This window comes from Dendrobates tinctorius, unplaced genomic scaffold, assembly GCF_039654945.1.
Source record: "Dendrobates tinctorius isolate UK_male_01 unplaced genomic scaffold, ASM3965494v1 ptg000108l, whole genome shotgun sequence".
In the NCBI taxonomy this organism is placed as follows: domain Eukaryota; kingdom Metazoa; phylum Chordata; class Amphibia; order Anura; family Dendrobatidae; genus Dendrobates; species Dendrobates tinctorius.
In genome coordinates this window covers 6,619,859-6,636,143 of record NW_027361776.1, presented here as the reverse complement: position 1 = coordinate 6,636,143, position 16,285 = coordinate 6,619,859, and the positions used below count along the sequence as shown (strand labels likewise).

Genomic DNA, 16,285 nt, shown 5'->3' with positions numbered 1-16,285 from the left:
GCCCGCGTCCACACGTCGCTCGTCTCACACAGCAGGAAGCCCAGCAGGAAGCTGACGACGAGAAATGGAGCCGCCCGATCTCGCGCGATGAGCGACAGACAGCGGGGTAGCCGGTCGGAGGTAAGTATCACACATAGCGATATCGCTAGCAATATCGCTATAACGTCACAAAATCAGTGACGCTTTAGCGATATTGCTAGCAATATCGCTATGTGTAAACCCCCCTTAATGAAGTAATTTGAGATTTCCAATTGATTGGCTTGAGAACTCAATTTGATTATTTTTATCTACGCCTTCTTGATTCAAAGGATTGATCAAAGTGACAAACACTATACTAATGAAAATATTTTATCTACACATGCTTTTCTAAAATCATGGAAGACACAGCTTTGACAATTTGCATTTGCTTAAAATGAAGCATTACTTTTCTAGATATGGACACAATATTATTTAGGATTAGATGCTTGGGAACTTTGATGTATTTAGTGAAGGTTGGTTTTTGATGAGCATATATCTCATTCAACACCAATTTGATGGGAATAGAACCATTCAATATTCCTCTTCAGAGGTAATAAGTCAAGATGAAAGTCAGGTAATGCATTTGAAAATGCATATTGAGGTTTTCCTTCCTAGAAATAATGTATAATGCTCTCTGTAATGCAGATTTTACTGTCCCTTTTATCATATAGTTTGAGAAATGAAATACAATAATTATTTTGTCTTCCAGGACCTTGGACTAATACAAGAAACAGCAGCATAGACAACGGAGAAGTTGAAATTGGCCGCCGGATCACTCAAGAAGTACCTGCAGGGGTTTTTTGGAGATCACATATCCATGTTACCCAGCCACAGTTCTTAAAATTTAATATATCATTGGGAAAAGATGCCTTGTTTGGTGTTTACATACGAAGAGGTTTGCCTCCATCACATGCTCAGGTATAAGTAATAAAAGATAAAATATTAAGCTCTCTTCTGTGTTGAAAGCTCTGTTCCAAGCCTCAGTTGCAGATTCTGTCAAAAATAGACCACCGTGCTCCACTATTTTGTCTACACATGGACAGAAACCATAATGGAAAACCAGATGGATGCCATTAAAATTAGTCAGGTGCACTTGGTGCTGTTAAAGTCCATCATGAAGTGGATCTGGCACTACTGTTATTTTGCTTGATGGAGCCAACTGAGAATTAGTATCAGTAATATAATGTTGGCTAATTTTTAGGAAGATATGCGAAATCTATCACCACTTAGTACACCACTTTAATATCTACAAACTTATTGGACAAGGTATATGCTGTCTAACTATTATGGTGGCTCACACACCTCACATAATTTTTGCTGAATTTTAGTTTTGATGTCCACACCAAAAATCCACAGCTAAGTACAATGTAATAATTGTAAAATGCTTTCTAGAAACTCCATTCACTCATATCCTAAGAAAATCCACATTGGTCTCAAATCCACATTATAACCTATGTGTTGTTGATATAGTATGGATCCTTTTGTGAATTTGTTCATTACAATGTAAATTGTAAAATCCAATACTAAATTCCTTGCAAAGAAAAACATAAAAATCCTTCTGCATGCAGATTTTAAGATCAGATTAACATTACCCAGTGTACAAAATTTGCCCCTTTGTCTATTACCTCACTAAATATGTTCACTGTTTTTTGTTGTTCTTATTGCAATGTGCACATGCATGCGTGTTAAACCTTAGATGTATCAAAGTCCACCCTTTTACCCTGATGACAGCTATACACACACTTTTTATTTTCTTAAGCAACTTCATCCTGGAATGGCTTTTCAACATTCTTGAGGCATTCCCAGAGGTGTTGAGAACTTGTTAGCTGCTTTGTCTTAACCCTGAAGACCAACTCATCCCAAACAATTTCAAGTGGATTGGAGTCAGATGATTGTTGAGGCCATTTCATCTGACACAACACTCCATCCCTCTCCTTCTTTGTCACATAGACCTTACATAGACTGTAGGTGTTCTTTGCTTTATTGTTATGTTGCATCACAAATGACAGTGAAATTAAGTGCAAACCACATGTAATTGCATGTCATTGTAGAATGCTGTTGTAGCCTTAAATTTGAAATAAATCACCAATAATGTCACCAGCTAATTAATCCCACATCAACCTCACATCATGCTTCATGGTAGATATCACCCTTGTAGAAACCAAGCACTCACCTTTTCTGCAAAGCACAAAAACATAGTGGTTAGTACCAACTATATCAAATTTTCACTCATGAGACCTGAGTAAGAGATTTCCTTTTGTTTGTGTTCATCAGTTAAGGCTCCTTTGCAGAAATTCAATCATAAAAGTTTGCTTCTCGCAGTCTCCTCTGGACAGTTAATGGTGAGATGTGTCTGCTACTTGATGTTTGTACATAATTTATGAGGACAGTTATCTAAGATCCTGTCAATTTGCAGTTTCTGAGGTTGGTAACTATTAAACTTATCCTCTGCAACAGAGGTAATTTTGTAAATAATTTGTTGATGAGGCATACCTGTTAAATGGAAGCTAGTCCAGGTGAATACCATTGGAAGATGCATAAGAGTAAAAGGGAGTACTTTGATTAATGAAGGGCTAAATATATATTTTAGTTTGTTTCACAGGTCTTTCCTTACACAATATATGCACACATATCTACATAGATATACTGTATTTGTGTGTGTATGTATGTGTGTGTGTATTATCTAAATGATTTTGGGTCGCAATGATAGTGCCTTGTGTCAGAAAGCTAGGTTTGTGTCCTAGGCCATGCAGGACAATGACCCCAAACACACTTCAAAAAGTATAGATGGATGGAAATAAAGTGCTGGAGAGTTCTGAAGTGACTAGCAATGAGTCAGGATCTAAATTTAAATGAACACCTGTGGAAACATCTTAAAACTGGTGTTGGGAAAATGCACCCTTTAAATATGAGAGACCTGGAGAAGTTTACAAAAGAAGAGTCTTCCAAAATTCCAGGTGAGAGATGTCAGAAGCTTGTTGATGGTTATAGGAAGTGATTGATTGCAGTTATTCATTCCAAAGGGCGTGCAATCAAATATTAAGTTGAGGTTGCCAACAATTTTGTCTGGCCCATATTTGGGGTTTTGTGTGAACTTATGTCCAAATTGCCTTTTTTTCCCCTGTTTTTTATGTTGTTCTAATACACACAAAAAATAAACATGTGTATAACAAAACATACAATTGCATTAATTGTCTGGGGAAAATACTTCATTTTCTAGAACAGTTTCTAGGATGCCAACACTTTCTGCCATTACTATATACAGGTGCTTCTCACAAAATTAGAATATCATCAAAAGTTAATTTCTTTCAGTTGTTAATACAAAAAGTGAAACTCATGCATTATTTACAGTCATTACAAACAGAATGATCTATTTCAAGTGTTTATTTCTGTTAAAGTTAAAAATTATGGCTTACAGCTAATGAAAACCCAAAAGTCATTATCTCAGTAAATTAGAATAATTAACAAAACACACCTGCAAAGGCTTCCTAAGAGTTTAAAAAGGTCCCTTAGTCTGTTTCAGTAGGCTCCACAATCATGGGGAAAATTGCTGACTTGAAAGATGTCCAGAAGGAAGTCATTGACACACTCCACAAGGAGGGTAGGCCACAAACGGTCATTGCTAAAAAAGCTGGCTGCTCACAGAGTACTGTATCCAAGCATATTAATGGAAAGTTGAGTGGAAGGAAAAAGTGTGGTAGAAAAAGGTGCACAAGCAACCACAGGCTTGAAAGGATTGTTAAGAAAAGGCCATTCAAAAATTTGGAGGAGATTCACAAGGCGTGGACTGCTGCTGGAGTCATTGCTTCATGAGCCACCACTCACAGACATATCCAGGACATGGGCTACATTATTTGTGTCAAGCCACTAATGACCAATAGACAACGCCAGAAGCCTTTTACCTGGGCCAAGGAGAAAAAGAACTGGACTGTTGCTCAGTGGTCCAAGGTGTTGTTTTCAGATGAAAGTAAATTTTGCATTTCATCTGGAAATCAAGGTCCCAGAGTCTGGAGGAAGAGTGGAGAGGCACAAAATCCAATTTGCTTGAGGTCAAGTGTGGAGTTTCCACAATCAGTTATGATTTGGAAAGCCATGTGATCTGCTGGTGTAGGTCACTGTGTTTTATCAAGTACAAGTGAGCAATACAGAGTAAGAGTAAAACAATCAAAAGATGTGGATCCCTCAGTATCATTAGCAGGGTAGCAAAATTAGGGAACTTAAAACATAACATTTAATGATAAATATTAAAATATCAAGACACAAACATAGATATCAGAACCCCCCGAAAAAACAGCCAGAACATAAATAGGCTAAGTCGGAGGACTGACTGTCTTTTAGAAAAACTACCAGTACCACTGGTAATGCAATAAAATAGACCTAATAGGACATAAGGGAGCCCAATGACATGTCAGTACAACTGATGCTCTGCCCACTATGCCCCAAACGTACCATGGAGATTCATATAGTAGAAAATTGGAACAATCTCACCAACAAGGTATATGATAGGACCTCCGATATTGTGGAAAGAACCTCCTATGGAGCTGAGGCACTAAACCATAAGAACAAGCATCTAGGAATGCCCTATAATTTCAAAGAAAACAATAATGACGGGCGAGCATTAAAACAATAATGATGGTCGAGCACCCGAGCAGGCGGCTGTCTGCGTGTGTATGTGGCTGTCTGCGTATGTTTGCTGCTGTCTGCGTGTGTGTGCTGCTGTCTGCATATGTGTGCTGCTGTCTGCATGTGTGTGCTGCTGTCTGCATGTGTGCATGGCTGTCTGCGTGCATGTGCAGCTGTCTGCTTGTGTGTGCGGGTGTCTGTATGTGTGCCGGTGTCTGCGTGTGTGTGCGAGTGTCTGCGTGTGTGTGTGTGGCTGTGTGCTACCACTGTCGGGCACAGTGCTGCGGGATCATGCTGACTTGATTGCATGATTCCACAGCCATTTCTGGTGCAGCTGAGAGCTGATGTTTTTAGCCTAGGGGGCAATATCCATGACCCCTTCCCCTGTCCCTTAATATCAGCCCGCAGCTGGCTGCCTAACCTTTGCTGGTTTGATTTTATAGGGGGACCCCATGTCAACTTTTTTCTGGGGTTCCCCTGTAAAATAGCCAGCAAAGGCTAAGCAAACATCTGAGAGCTGATATTAATAGCCTGGAAACCTTTATGGCTCTTGGCTTCTTCCCAGAATATTAACATCAGACCTCAGCCGTTGGCTTTCCCTTTGCTGGTTCTGAAAATTACGAGGGAGCGCACGCAATTTTTTTTTTTTTTAAATAAACAGCTATTGCGTTTCACACAGATTTTGTGTGTGTGTGAGTCTATAACTCTTTAGCTACCATTTTATTAATGAGGGTATCTGGCTGACACCTGTTCATTACTAAACCTCGGGTTTGGTATTACATATACAGCTCGGAAATACACTGACAGGAGGTAATATCTCTCGCAGTGTTTCACTGCACTGCCGTGAGAGTTCACCAGAGTTCATCCCGCTGTGTGAGAACTTTTCCACGCAGCAGTGCTGTAAGATAGAGTACCGGAGCTGATCAGCTGATGCACTGCGGGGGTGATTATATCCTGTCAGTGTATCGTCTCCGACCGAGTAGAGTGGTCACATCTCCCGATGTGACTGTTCTACATATGAGATCGCCGTGGGACAATCTGGATTACTTTGGACTACGGCAGACAGGGAGTATATGTTGGTTTATTACTTTACATTATTTTGAGGAGATGGGGGTGTCGGGGATGTGGTGTGCGGTGAGTGTCTTTTTTATTTTTATGTGAATATGTATTATGTATGAATATGTATGTATTATGTGAATATGTATGTCATTTTACTTTTTTAACTGTTTTTTATCTGTGAGCAAAGTCACCGGCAGATGATACTACCAACAGTGGCACCTGCTGTCACTGTTATCAGTGACACCAGACATAGCCCGATGGGAGCAGTAGTCTCATTGGGCCAAGCCTGCTTTATTACCGCAGGTCACCGCTGTGGGTCACAGTCAGCAGCGGAGTCACACTAACGTGACAGCATGTTCCCGTTGCATTGTGACTGACAATAGCGGAGGTAGCATTACCTCACACACAGACACATGCACACACAGACATCCGCACACAGCCATACCCATGCAGACACTTTGGACTACGGCAGACAGGGAGTATATGTTGGTTTTTTACTTTACATTATTTTGAGGAGACGGCGGTGTCGGGGATGTGGTGTGCGGTGAGTGTCTTTTTTATTTTTATGTGAATATGTATGTATTATGTGAATATGTATGTCATTTTACTTTTTTAACTGTTTTTTAACTGTGAGCAAAGTCACCGGCAGATGATACTACCAACAGTGGCACCTGCTGTCACTGTTATCAGTGACACCAGACAAAGCCCGATGGGAGCAGTAGTCTCATTGGGCCAAGCCTGCTTTATTACCGCAGGTCACCGCTGTGGGTCACAGTCAGCTGCGGAGTCACACTAACGTGACAGCATGTTCCCGTTGCATTGTGACTGACAATAGCGGAGGTAGCGTTACCTCACACACAGACACATGCACACACAGACATCCGCACACAGCCATACCCATGCAGACACTTTGGACTATGGCAGACAGGGAGTATATGTTGGTTTTTTACTTTACATTATTTTGAGGAGACGGCGGTGTCGGGGATGTGGTGTGCGGTGAGTGTCTTTTTTATTTTTATGTGAATATGTATGTATTATGTGAATATGTATGTCATTTTATGTGAATATGTATGTCATTTTATGTGAATATGTATATGTGAATACATATTCACATAAAATATTCACATAGCCCGATGGGAGCAGTAGTCTCATTGGGCCAAGCCTGCTTTATTACCGCAGGTCACCGCTGTGGGTCACAGTCAGCTGCGGAGTCACACTAACGTGACAGCATGTTCCCGTTGCATTGTGACTGATAATAGCAGAGGTAGCGTTACCTCACACACAGACACATGCACACACAGACATCCGCACACAGCCTTACCCATGCAGACACCCGCACACAGCCGCACACACAGACACAGCATGTAACGATCATGGTGGCGCCAGGTCTGATATAGACCTGATGACACTGTGCGGCCAGCCAATCACTGTAAGGCCACAACCAACATGGCTGTGGCTTTACAGTGTGTTGCAGACAATCCCTGCATGTTCATTGTCTCTCCAAAAAGATTGCCAAACATGCAGGGAGGGGGCTCGATCTCCCGCCGAGCAACCCCTTTAATACTCGGTAAGCTCCGAGCATCCCAAGCATTGAGATGCTCAGGTGAGTAACGAGTAGTGGCGAGCATGCTCAATCATCACTAGAAAACAACCAAAGGTAAGTTGTCCATTTAAACCTCCTGGAAAAGTTGATTTGAGAAGATAAATCCATTTTGCTTCACGCTGCAAGATCAATTTTTTCCCAATCACCATCACACATTGGTCTATCAACCTTGTCAATTCCCATAAATATCACTGGAGAGCTATTGCCCCCACAGAAAGAGTTAACATACCTTGCTAATGGTGTATCTCTCTTTTTCACAATGTATATCAGGTGTTCACCAACTCTTCTCCTAAACTCTCTGATGGTTTTACAGACTTACATTAAACCACATGTACACAAGGCCCTATAAATAATCCCTTCACTACTAAAGTTATTGAAAGATCATATTTCTTGATATTATCTGTGGCATAAAATCTTTTCTAACTTCAATATTTTTACAGGCTACACGGCCACTACATTTGTAGCAGGCAGTAACTTATGAAGTAAGCCATGTTGTTTGTGGGGTTTGAGAAAATGGCTTCGTACTAACCGATCTCTAAGTGATTTACCCCTTTGAATGTAATCTGGAGGTATGTTGGTAGTAAATCACCACTATCTCGATCCATCTTAAGAGTCGGACAGAGTTTTTTCAGAATTTGCCTCAATTTCTCAATTTATTGGTGCCAATATTGAAGGTGGTAATGAAATGAAGGCCTGCATATTGATCTGATTTAATAGAGGTGGAGGTCAATAATTCAGCCCTCTCCCAATTCTGAACCTCTTGATAAGCCTATCTCAAAACCACATCAGGATAGCCCCTATCGCAAAATCTGTTACATAAGTCACCTGCTTGCCGCTTTAAATTGTCAATGTCAGAACGGTCAGGAAGGGTGAATCAAATAGATAGGTATAACTGTAGGGGATTTGAGAAGCTTTATTTTCTTCTGTTTTCCCCTTTTGTTCCCCTTTAATTTCTAAGTGCTGTGGGTTTGTCTGTGGGTGCTGATGCCCCTTTCCTTTTTCCTCTCCTTTTCAATTTTATTTTTGACCTTAGTTATAGCCTATTGACCTCTGGTCATGTGGTAAAATGAAAAGCCAGTTGAAACTTTTACATTGAATACTGAGCAACTGTGTTGCCCGGTTTACCATCTCTTTCTTGGGTTATTATATAAAGTGTGAAAAAAGTATTTAGTCAGCCACCAATTGTGAAAGTTCTCCCACTTAAAAAGATGAGAGGTCTGTAATTGACAGCATAGTTAAAGCACAACTATGAGAGTCAAAACGAGAAAACAAATCCAGAAAATCACCTTGACTGATTTGGCAAGATTTATTTTGCAAGTTATGGTGGAAAATATGTATTTGGTCATTAACAAAAGTTCATCTCAATATTTTGTTATATATCCTTTGTTGAGAATGACAGAGGTTAAATGTTTTCTGTAAGTCTTCACAAGGTTGGCACACACTGTTGGTGGTATGTTGTCCCATTCCTCCAGGCAGATCGCCTCTAGAGCAGTTATGTTTGGGCCTGTCGCTGGGCAACATGAACTTTCAAATCCCTCGAAAGGTTTTCTATGGGGTTGAGATCTGTAGACTGGCTAGACCACTCGAGGACCTTCATATGCTTCTTACAAAGCCACGCCTTCATTGCCATGGTGATATGCTTGGGATCATTATCATGCTGAAAGACCCATCTACGTTTCATCTTCAAAATCCTTGCTGATAGAAGAAGGTTTGCACTCAAAATCTCATGATACAAGGCCCCATTCATTCTTTCATGTACACGGATCAGTCGTCCTGGTCCCTTTGCAGAGAAACAGCCCCAAAGCATGATGTTGCCACTCCCATGCTTCACAGTAGGTATGGTGTTCTTTGGATGCAACTCAGCATTCTGTCTCCTGCAAACACGACAAGTTTTTTTTCTATCAAACAGTTCTATTTTGGTTTCATCAGACAATATGACATTGTCCCAATACTATCCTGGATAATCCAAATGCTCTCTAGTAAACTTCAGACGGGCCTGGATATGTACTGGCTTAAGCAGGGGGACACATGTGGCCCTGCAGGATCTGAGTCCCTGGCTGCGTAATGTGTTACTGATGGTAGCCTTTGTGGCATTGGTGCCAGCTCTATGCAGGTCATTCACTAGTTCCCCCGTGTGGTTTTGGGATTTGTGCTCACCATTCTTGTGATAATTTTTACCCCAACGGGGTGAGATCTTGTGTGGAGCCCCAGATCAAAGGGAGATTATCAGTGGTTTTGTATGTCTTCCATTTTCTTATTATTGCTCCCAGAGTTGATTTCATCACACCAAACTGCTTGCCTTTTGCAGATTCAGTCTTCCCAGCCTGGTGCAGGGCTACAATTTTGTTTCTGGTATCCTTTGACAGCTCTTTGGTCTTCACCATAGTGGAGTTTGGAGTGTGACTGTTTGAGGTTGTGGACAGGTGTATTTTATACTGATAACAATTTCAAACAGGTGCCATTACTACAGGTAATGAGTGGAGGACAGAGGAGCCGCTTAAAGAAGTTACAGGTCTGTGAGAGACAGAAATCTTTTATGTTTTTAGGTGACCAAATACTTATTTTCCACCATAATTTGCAAAATCAATCTTGCCAAATCAGACGAGGTGATTTTCTGGATTTGTCTTTTCATTTTGACTCTCATAGTTGTGGCCTATCTATGATGTCATTTACAGGCCTCTCTCATCTTTTTAACTGGGAGAAATTGCACAATTTGTGGCTGACTAAATACTTTTTTTTTCTCACTGCACTGCTTTTAAATAGCTCATGATGGAATTTGGATTCGGATGACACAATTATATATAGTGTGCTTGGTCTATCTTCTACCTTTGGTCACCAATATGACTGTCATGTGATTCCTTGTAATCTACCTGAATTTTCATGTGTTATTTTGATTTGTCCCTAGGTTGTTTAATTGTACTGTGGCCATTTATAGATGCCACTGTGATTGGATATTTCATAGCTCCTGTGGTTTTTGTGCCTCTGGTACATGTCACGCATGCACACGCCCAGATAGAGGTTGCCCTTTGGCTCCGAGAACACTGAATGCATTCCACTTTTGTGTGGTTCATGCATACACCTAGTTTTGAGCGCACCGGAAGCGAAGTGTGTATGTATGTATCTGGAAGTTGAATATGCGTGTCACCGCTTTTCGATTCATACACTGGAAGCACCGCATACCTCTGACAGCACATGTTGTTCGCTCATGTGCCCGGCTTTGGATGCACTGTTGGACTCTGAATGAGAGGCGGGCAGTCCATGACACCTTCGTTCCACTTGAGTCACCAATGTGATGAGTATTTTTTGTTATGTGACCTATTATTAACATTACTATATTTCCATGATTGGTTATCAGCTACCTTTTGTTTGCTGCACTAAACTTTGATTGGTTATCGGTAGGAATGAGCTTTCCGATATTGAAATATCGGAAATCGGCCCGATATTTGCGATATCGGAATTCCGATTTCCGATTCCGATATTTATTTCACATCGGAAATCGGAAATCCCATAATCCTTCAGCCTCTGAGCGCTCCGTGGAGCCAATCAGGAGCTGAAGAATTGCTGACAACATTGTGTAACTCCCCTAGGCTTGGTAGGAGGCGTCCAAACATGCTAGCTAGGGGGTGTGCTGCGATTGGCTGGCTGGATGGTGTGATCGGGCAGTATAAAAGGCTGCGCCTGCCATTTTAGCCTCACTCTACTGTGAAAGAAGATAGGGATAGGTTGCTGTTGTAGATAGGGAGAGATCTTGGATCTAATAGCGAGCGATAGAAATTGTTTTTCAGCGACTGTAGCAGCCCCTGTGTGTTGCAGAAGAAGTCTTTTTCCTCACTGACCCCGCTCAGTTTCATTTTTTGTGCTGTGCAGGCTCTCAGTGAGGTGCTTAGTGAGACAGTGCAGAGCACATTTACTGCAGCTGCTGCAGCTCCTCTTGCTGCAGCACTGTGTGGTGTGTGTCTCACTGCCTTTTCTTTTCATCCCTTAAATCCCCTTCCCCTATTTTTTCCTAAAAGTTAAACACTATATAGGGATTGTGCTGTGAGGGACCCAAGCAACCTCTGTGCCTGGTGCCACACAGCACCTGGCCCAGTCCCGGAAAATCCTTTTTTTTTGGTATCACAGCAGTGTCATTTACTGCACTGTGATATCCGACCGTAATGTGTACACCAATACCACAAACACACGTTACTCTTTGTGTAGGCCACACTAGATTCAAATAAAGTGTAGCAGACACACCATCATCATACAGTGCCATTAGTGTTTCTTATACCTGTTTGTAGTCCTACAGGAATAAGCACACTAATTCCTAATAATTACTTTCTTGCCGTTCTGAATCCATCGATAGAGATGAAGAAGGCAGGGAGTAAGGGACGTCCCCGCGGCGGCCGCGGAAGAGGTGCATAAGCAGCTAGACATGGTGCACATCCAGAGCAAGCAGCAGGCCCAAGTCACTCAGCACCTACTTTCACCCGGCAGCAGTCATTTATGCGCAGCTTGTTAGGAGCGCAGGGCCATAGGCTGATAAGAGAGGATCAAGTAGAAACCATTGTTGATTGGATGGCAGCTGAGGAATCCACCTCAATGAGCGCAGCATCCTCCCAGGACCTCTCCACCACATCGGGTCAGGCCACTGAAGAGCAGCACTCATCTGCTTCTTCACCGCCCACTAAATTGCCCAGACATTCAGAGGGCCAGGAGCCAACCTTAATCCTCTTCTCATAATCTGTTGGCTTGGAATCTGTGTGCCAGCCAGACAGCATTCCTGCAGCTGAAGAAGAGGTAGTGTGCTCCAGAAGTGGAGGGTGGGCCAGTACCAACAGTGACCAGACCCCAGTCAGCAGATGATGATGAAACTCAGCTGCCAGTTTCTGCTGACGAAAGGGTATTGGATGACGAGGTCCTTGACCCATCATGGCATGCTGAGGGGCAGCAAGCAAGTGGGGATAGCTCAGAGGAAAAGCTTGCAGGTATGGTGCAGCGTGGCCATCCACGTGGGAGAGGAAGTGGGAAAAATTGGTTGTCGGCTCCCTCAACTTCAGCACCCGTTAGGAGCAGGGCTCTTTTAAAGAACACAAGGGGTGCGCCCAAGAGTTGTGGTGCATGAGCCTTTTTCGACCAAGTTGCAGATGACGTTACAGTAGTCAGATGCAAGCTTTGTCGACAAACTGTGCGGAGAGGGAAGAATGTCGGCAACCTTAATACCACCAATATGTTGACGCATGTCAGGAAGAGGCACCCTGTGGAGTGGCAGCATCACACCCAAGATGATTCGCCACCTGCAGCTGGTTCCCCACCTTCCACCTCTTCAGCCACAGCGGCCATCTCTTACTCCAGCTCGCAAACAGCTGCTCCCGCTTCCTCGCCAGAATGCCAGGGTGCATCTGCAGGCAGTGTTGTACGGCGGCACACTGTCCGTACTTCATCAGCATCTCAATCGCTGGCATCCTCACACTCCCAATCCAGTGTGCAGCCATCTGTCACACAGGTGTGGGAGAAAAGGCGCCCGTACTCGGCAAACCACCCACGAGCACAGGGCAAGAATTCTCGCATTGCCAAACTGCTTGCAGTGGAAATGCTACCATTCTGGCTGGTGAGCAAGCCAGCCTTTATCGATATGTTGAGGTTTGCAATCCCACAATACAGCATTCCCAGCTGCTTCTACTTCAGCAGGCAAGCTGTCCCCGCCCTGCAACAGCATATGGAGCGTAAAATTAAACATGCGCTACAAAATGCAGTTAGTAGCAAGGTCCACCTGACCACCGACGCGTGGACCAGTCAGCATGGCCAGGGACGCTGCATTTCCATCACCACCCATTGGGTAAATGTAGTTGAGCCTGAAACTGAAGTAGACAGTGCAAGTGCGCAGATCCTGCCAACTCCACGGATTGCAGGCCTCTCCTCCGTACAAATTGACTCCTCCTCATACTCCTCGTCAGACTCGCCTGCACCCAGACGTACCACAACAACCGATTTCAGCACTGCATCAGCCAAACATCAACAGGCCGTGTTGAAATTGGTTTATCTGGGTGATGTTAGCCACACCGCAATCGAGCTGTGGAACACGCTCAAGGAGCAGAGCGAAATGTGGCTTGCGCCTCTCAACCTCCAGCCAGGTATCGTGGTGTGTGACAACGGCCGAAACCTGGTCGCGGCTCTGGGCCTAGGTGGTCTGACTCACATTCCATGCCTTGCCCATGTCCTAAACTTGGTGGTGCAGAGTTTCCTTAGGAACTATCCTGACCTTGAGGAGCTGCTGCACAAAGTCAGATATGAGTGCTCTCATTTGTGGCATTCAAGCATGGCTGCATCGCGCCTTTCAGCCTTGCAGCGCAGATTGGGCCTGCCCGAGCACCGCATCATTGTTGACCTCCCCACCAGGTGGAATTCGACTTTGAATATGCTGCGGAGGTTGTGTGAGCAGCAACCTGCAATTATGGAGTTGCAGCTGCAGCAGGCGCAAAGTAGGCGACACACATCTCAGCCCTCCCACTTTACAACCACAGAGTGGGCATCCATGAAGGACATATGCTCCATTTTGAAGTGCTTTGAGGACTCCACTCTGATGGTGAGCGCAGATGCTGTCCTACTCAGCCTGACTATTCCCCTTATATGCCTTATAGAATCATCACTTAAAGGACTAAGGGATGAGGTTTCTCTGGAAGAGGAGGAGTATGATGAGACACTTGCACCAACCAGGCAATCTTCATCGGCCCGGTTGGTACAAAGCTCTGTGGGTGCCTCACAAAGGTCCAGGCAGGACACAGCAAGCGAGGAGGATGAGGAGGACTATGAGGATGAGCCAGAGGAGGAAAGTACACAGCGCTCTACTAGTAGTCACCAGATAGAGCGTGGATGGGGTGATGCAGAGCAGCCAGAGCACATTCCTCCAGCTGGTGACAGCGATGCATGGCCAGTTGGCAGCCTTCAGCACATGAATGACTTCATGCTGCAGTGTCTGAGAAACGACCCACGTGTGGCTCGTATTCTCCACACAAATGACTACTGGGTGGCCACCCTCTTAGATCTACGTTAGCGGGACAGCCTTCAAAGCCTAATTACACCATTGAACCAGGCACGTAAAATGCAGGAGTACCAAGATGCACTGGTTAATTCACTCATGTACTCTTTTCCACCACATAGCAGTGATGCGCGTGCACTAGCAGGCACCTCAGTGAGTCCTGGGCCCATCGGAATCCGTTCAGAAGCCGGTAGCAAAAGCAGTACATCTGCTACTGACAGGTTCAGTATACCGAACCTGTTCCAATGGTTTCTGAACCCGCAAACAGTTCGGGCACCATCAGCACAGACAGTGCAATGCACTAGGAGGCAACGTTACCGTGACATGGTGGCACAATACCTCTCCACCCCTGTCAGTGTGCTTCAGGATGGATCTGCCCCCATCAAGTTTTGGGTCTCCAAGTTGGATACATGGCCCGAGCTTAGCCAGTATGCCTTGGAGGTCCTGGCTTGTCCTGGTGCCAGTGTGATTTCTGAATGTGTCTTTAGTGCAGCTGGCAATGTACTAACAGACCAACATACCAGACTATCCGCTGCAAATGTGGACCGGCTTACATTCCTAAAAATGAACCAGGCCTGGATTTCTGGTGACTTTTGCTGCCCTGGGCCAGAGTAGACAGGTTACATGCATGGTTGATAGCAGTATGCATGCTCTGTCATGTGCCTATGTTGCACACAGCGTCATCTGTTATGGCAGTGCTCTGGCCTCTACTACCAACATCTAGCTCCTGGTTCTGTGACTGACTCTTTCACCTCATACTGGTTTCCATGGGCTCTAGTACCGCCAGCTCGTGCCCATTTCCGTGACTGCTGATTTCACAGCATGTCGTGTTTCTGGGCTCTAGTACCACCAGCTAGTGCCCATTTCTGTGACTGCCACTTTCACAGCATGCCGTGTTTCTGGGCTCTAGTACCGCCAGCAAGGGCTCATTTCCGTGACTGCTGATTTCACAGCATTCCGTGTTTCTGGGCTCTAGTACCGCCAGCTAGTGCCCATTTCCGTGACTGCCACTTTCACAGCATGCTGTGTTTCTGGGCAACAGTAACGCCAGCTGTACCTCGTTAGACCAAAGTGGAAAAAAAGGACGACAGATGCCAAACACCTATAGGCAGAAGCACAAGAGGCAGGATCCAGCCAAGCCGGCTGTTTCCTGGCAGTGAAGTGCGGACACAGGTGCCGAGTTCCAGCATCGCCGGCTGGTTCTCGGGAGTGCCCAAGGGCACGGGTACCTCCTGCTCCAAACCGTGTTTCGACAACGCTCGCCGTTACACGGTTGTGTCCGCCGCACTGTTCCACGCCCCCGTCGTATATCATTCTCGCTCAGTTTGCTGTTATCCGTGGTGTCAGCAGTGTAGGAGCCCCCTACGTGGACTCCGGGACCTGGCGCTCAAGGCTGGTCTCGACAGTGCCAGTAGGCCCTCCTCCTCCCCTGCTGCGACAGTGGAGTAAAGAAGACTGTGTCCGGGTTGCGGGGACAAATGTGGCTCTTGCACCTTCTGCCGAGAAGACATTACTCCGGTAGAAGACCCAAGACAGGAAGACAGATGCAGAAGACCCAAGACAGGAAGACAGATGCAGAAGACCAAAGACAAGAAGACAGATGGAGATGTCCCCGGACTCCTGTCTTTTTGCTCTTGAACTTGCGTCTTTGTGGGGGGTTTTTGGGCTTCTCGGCAGTGCTTTTGGCTTATGTCACTACTACATTGTGGTATCCGGGCTACAGTAGTGTCAGCTGTTGCCCAGTACAGCCAGTGGCACTTTTACCTTCTGCTGCTTATCTGGGTTCCAGTAACGTCAGCTGGTTCTCAGTAGAGTCGATGTCTTAGGTCCCTCCTTTGTGGGTTCCGAGTTCCAGTAACGTCTGCTGGTCCTTGGTAGTGCATTCTGGCACAGGTTACCTCCTGCTTAGTTATCGGACTCCTGTAACGTCAGCTGGTGCCCGTTAGTTCCATTGGCTCTTATGC

General features: G+C 44.7%; 1 protein-coding gene across 3 annotated transcripts in view; it reads left to right on the top strand.

The window, feature by feature from the left end:
- TENM2 (teneurin transmembrane protein 2) overlaps positions 1–16,285 on the top strand; it is a 6,300,157-nt gene that overhangs the window by 4,718,871 nt on the left and 1,565,001 nt on the right. For all 3 annotated transcript variants that reach the window (XM_073589482.1, XM_073589484.1, XM_073589485.1), the window contains one exon: positions 728–936. In XM_073589482.1, the coding sequence (XP_073445583.1) occupies positions 728–936 (209 nt within the window). The remainder of the gene's footprint in view (positions 1–727; positions 937–16,285) is intronic.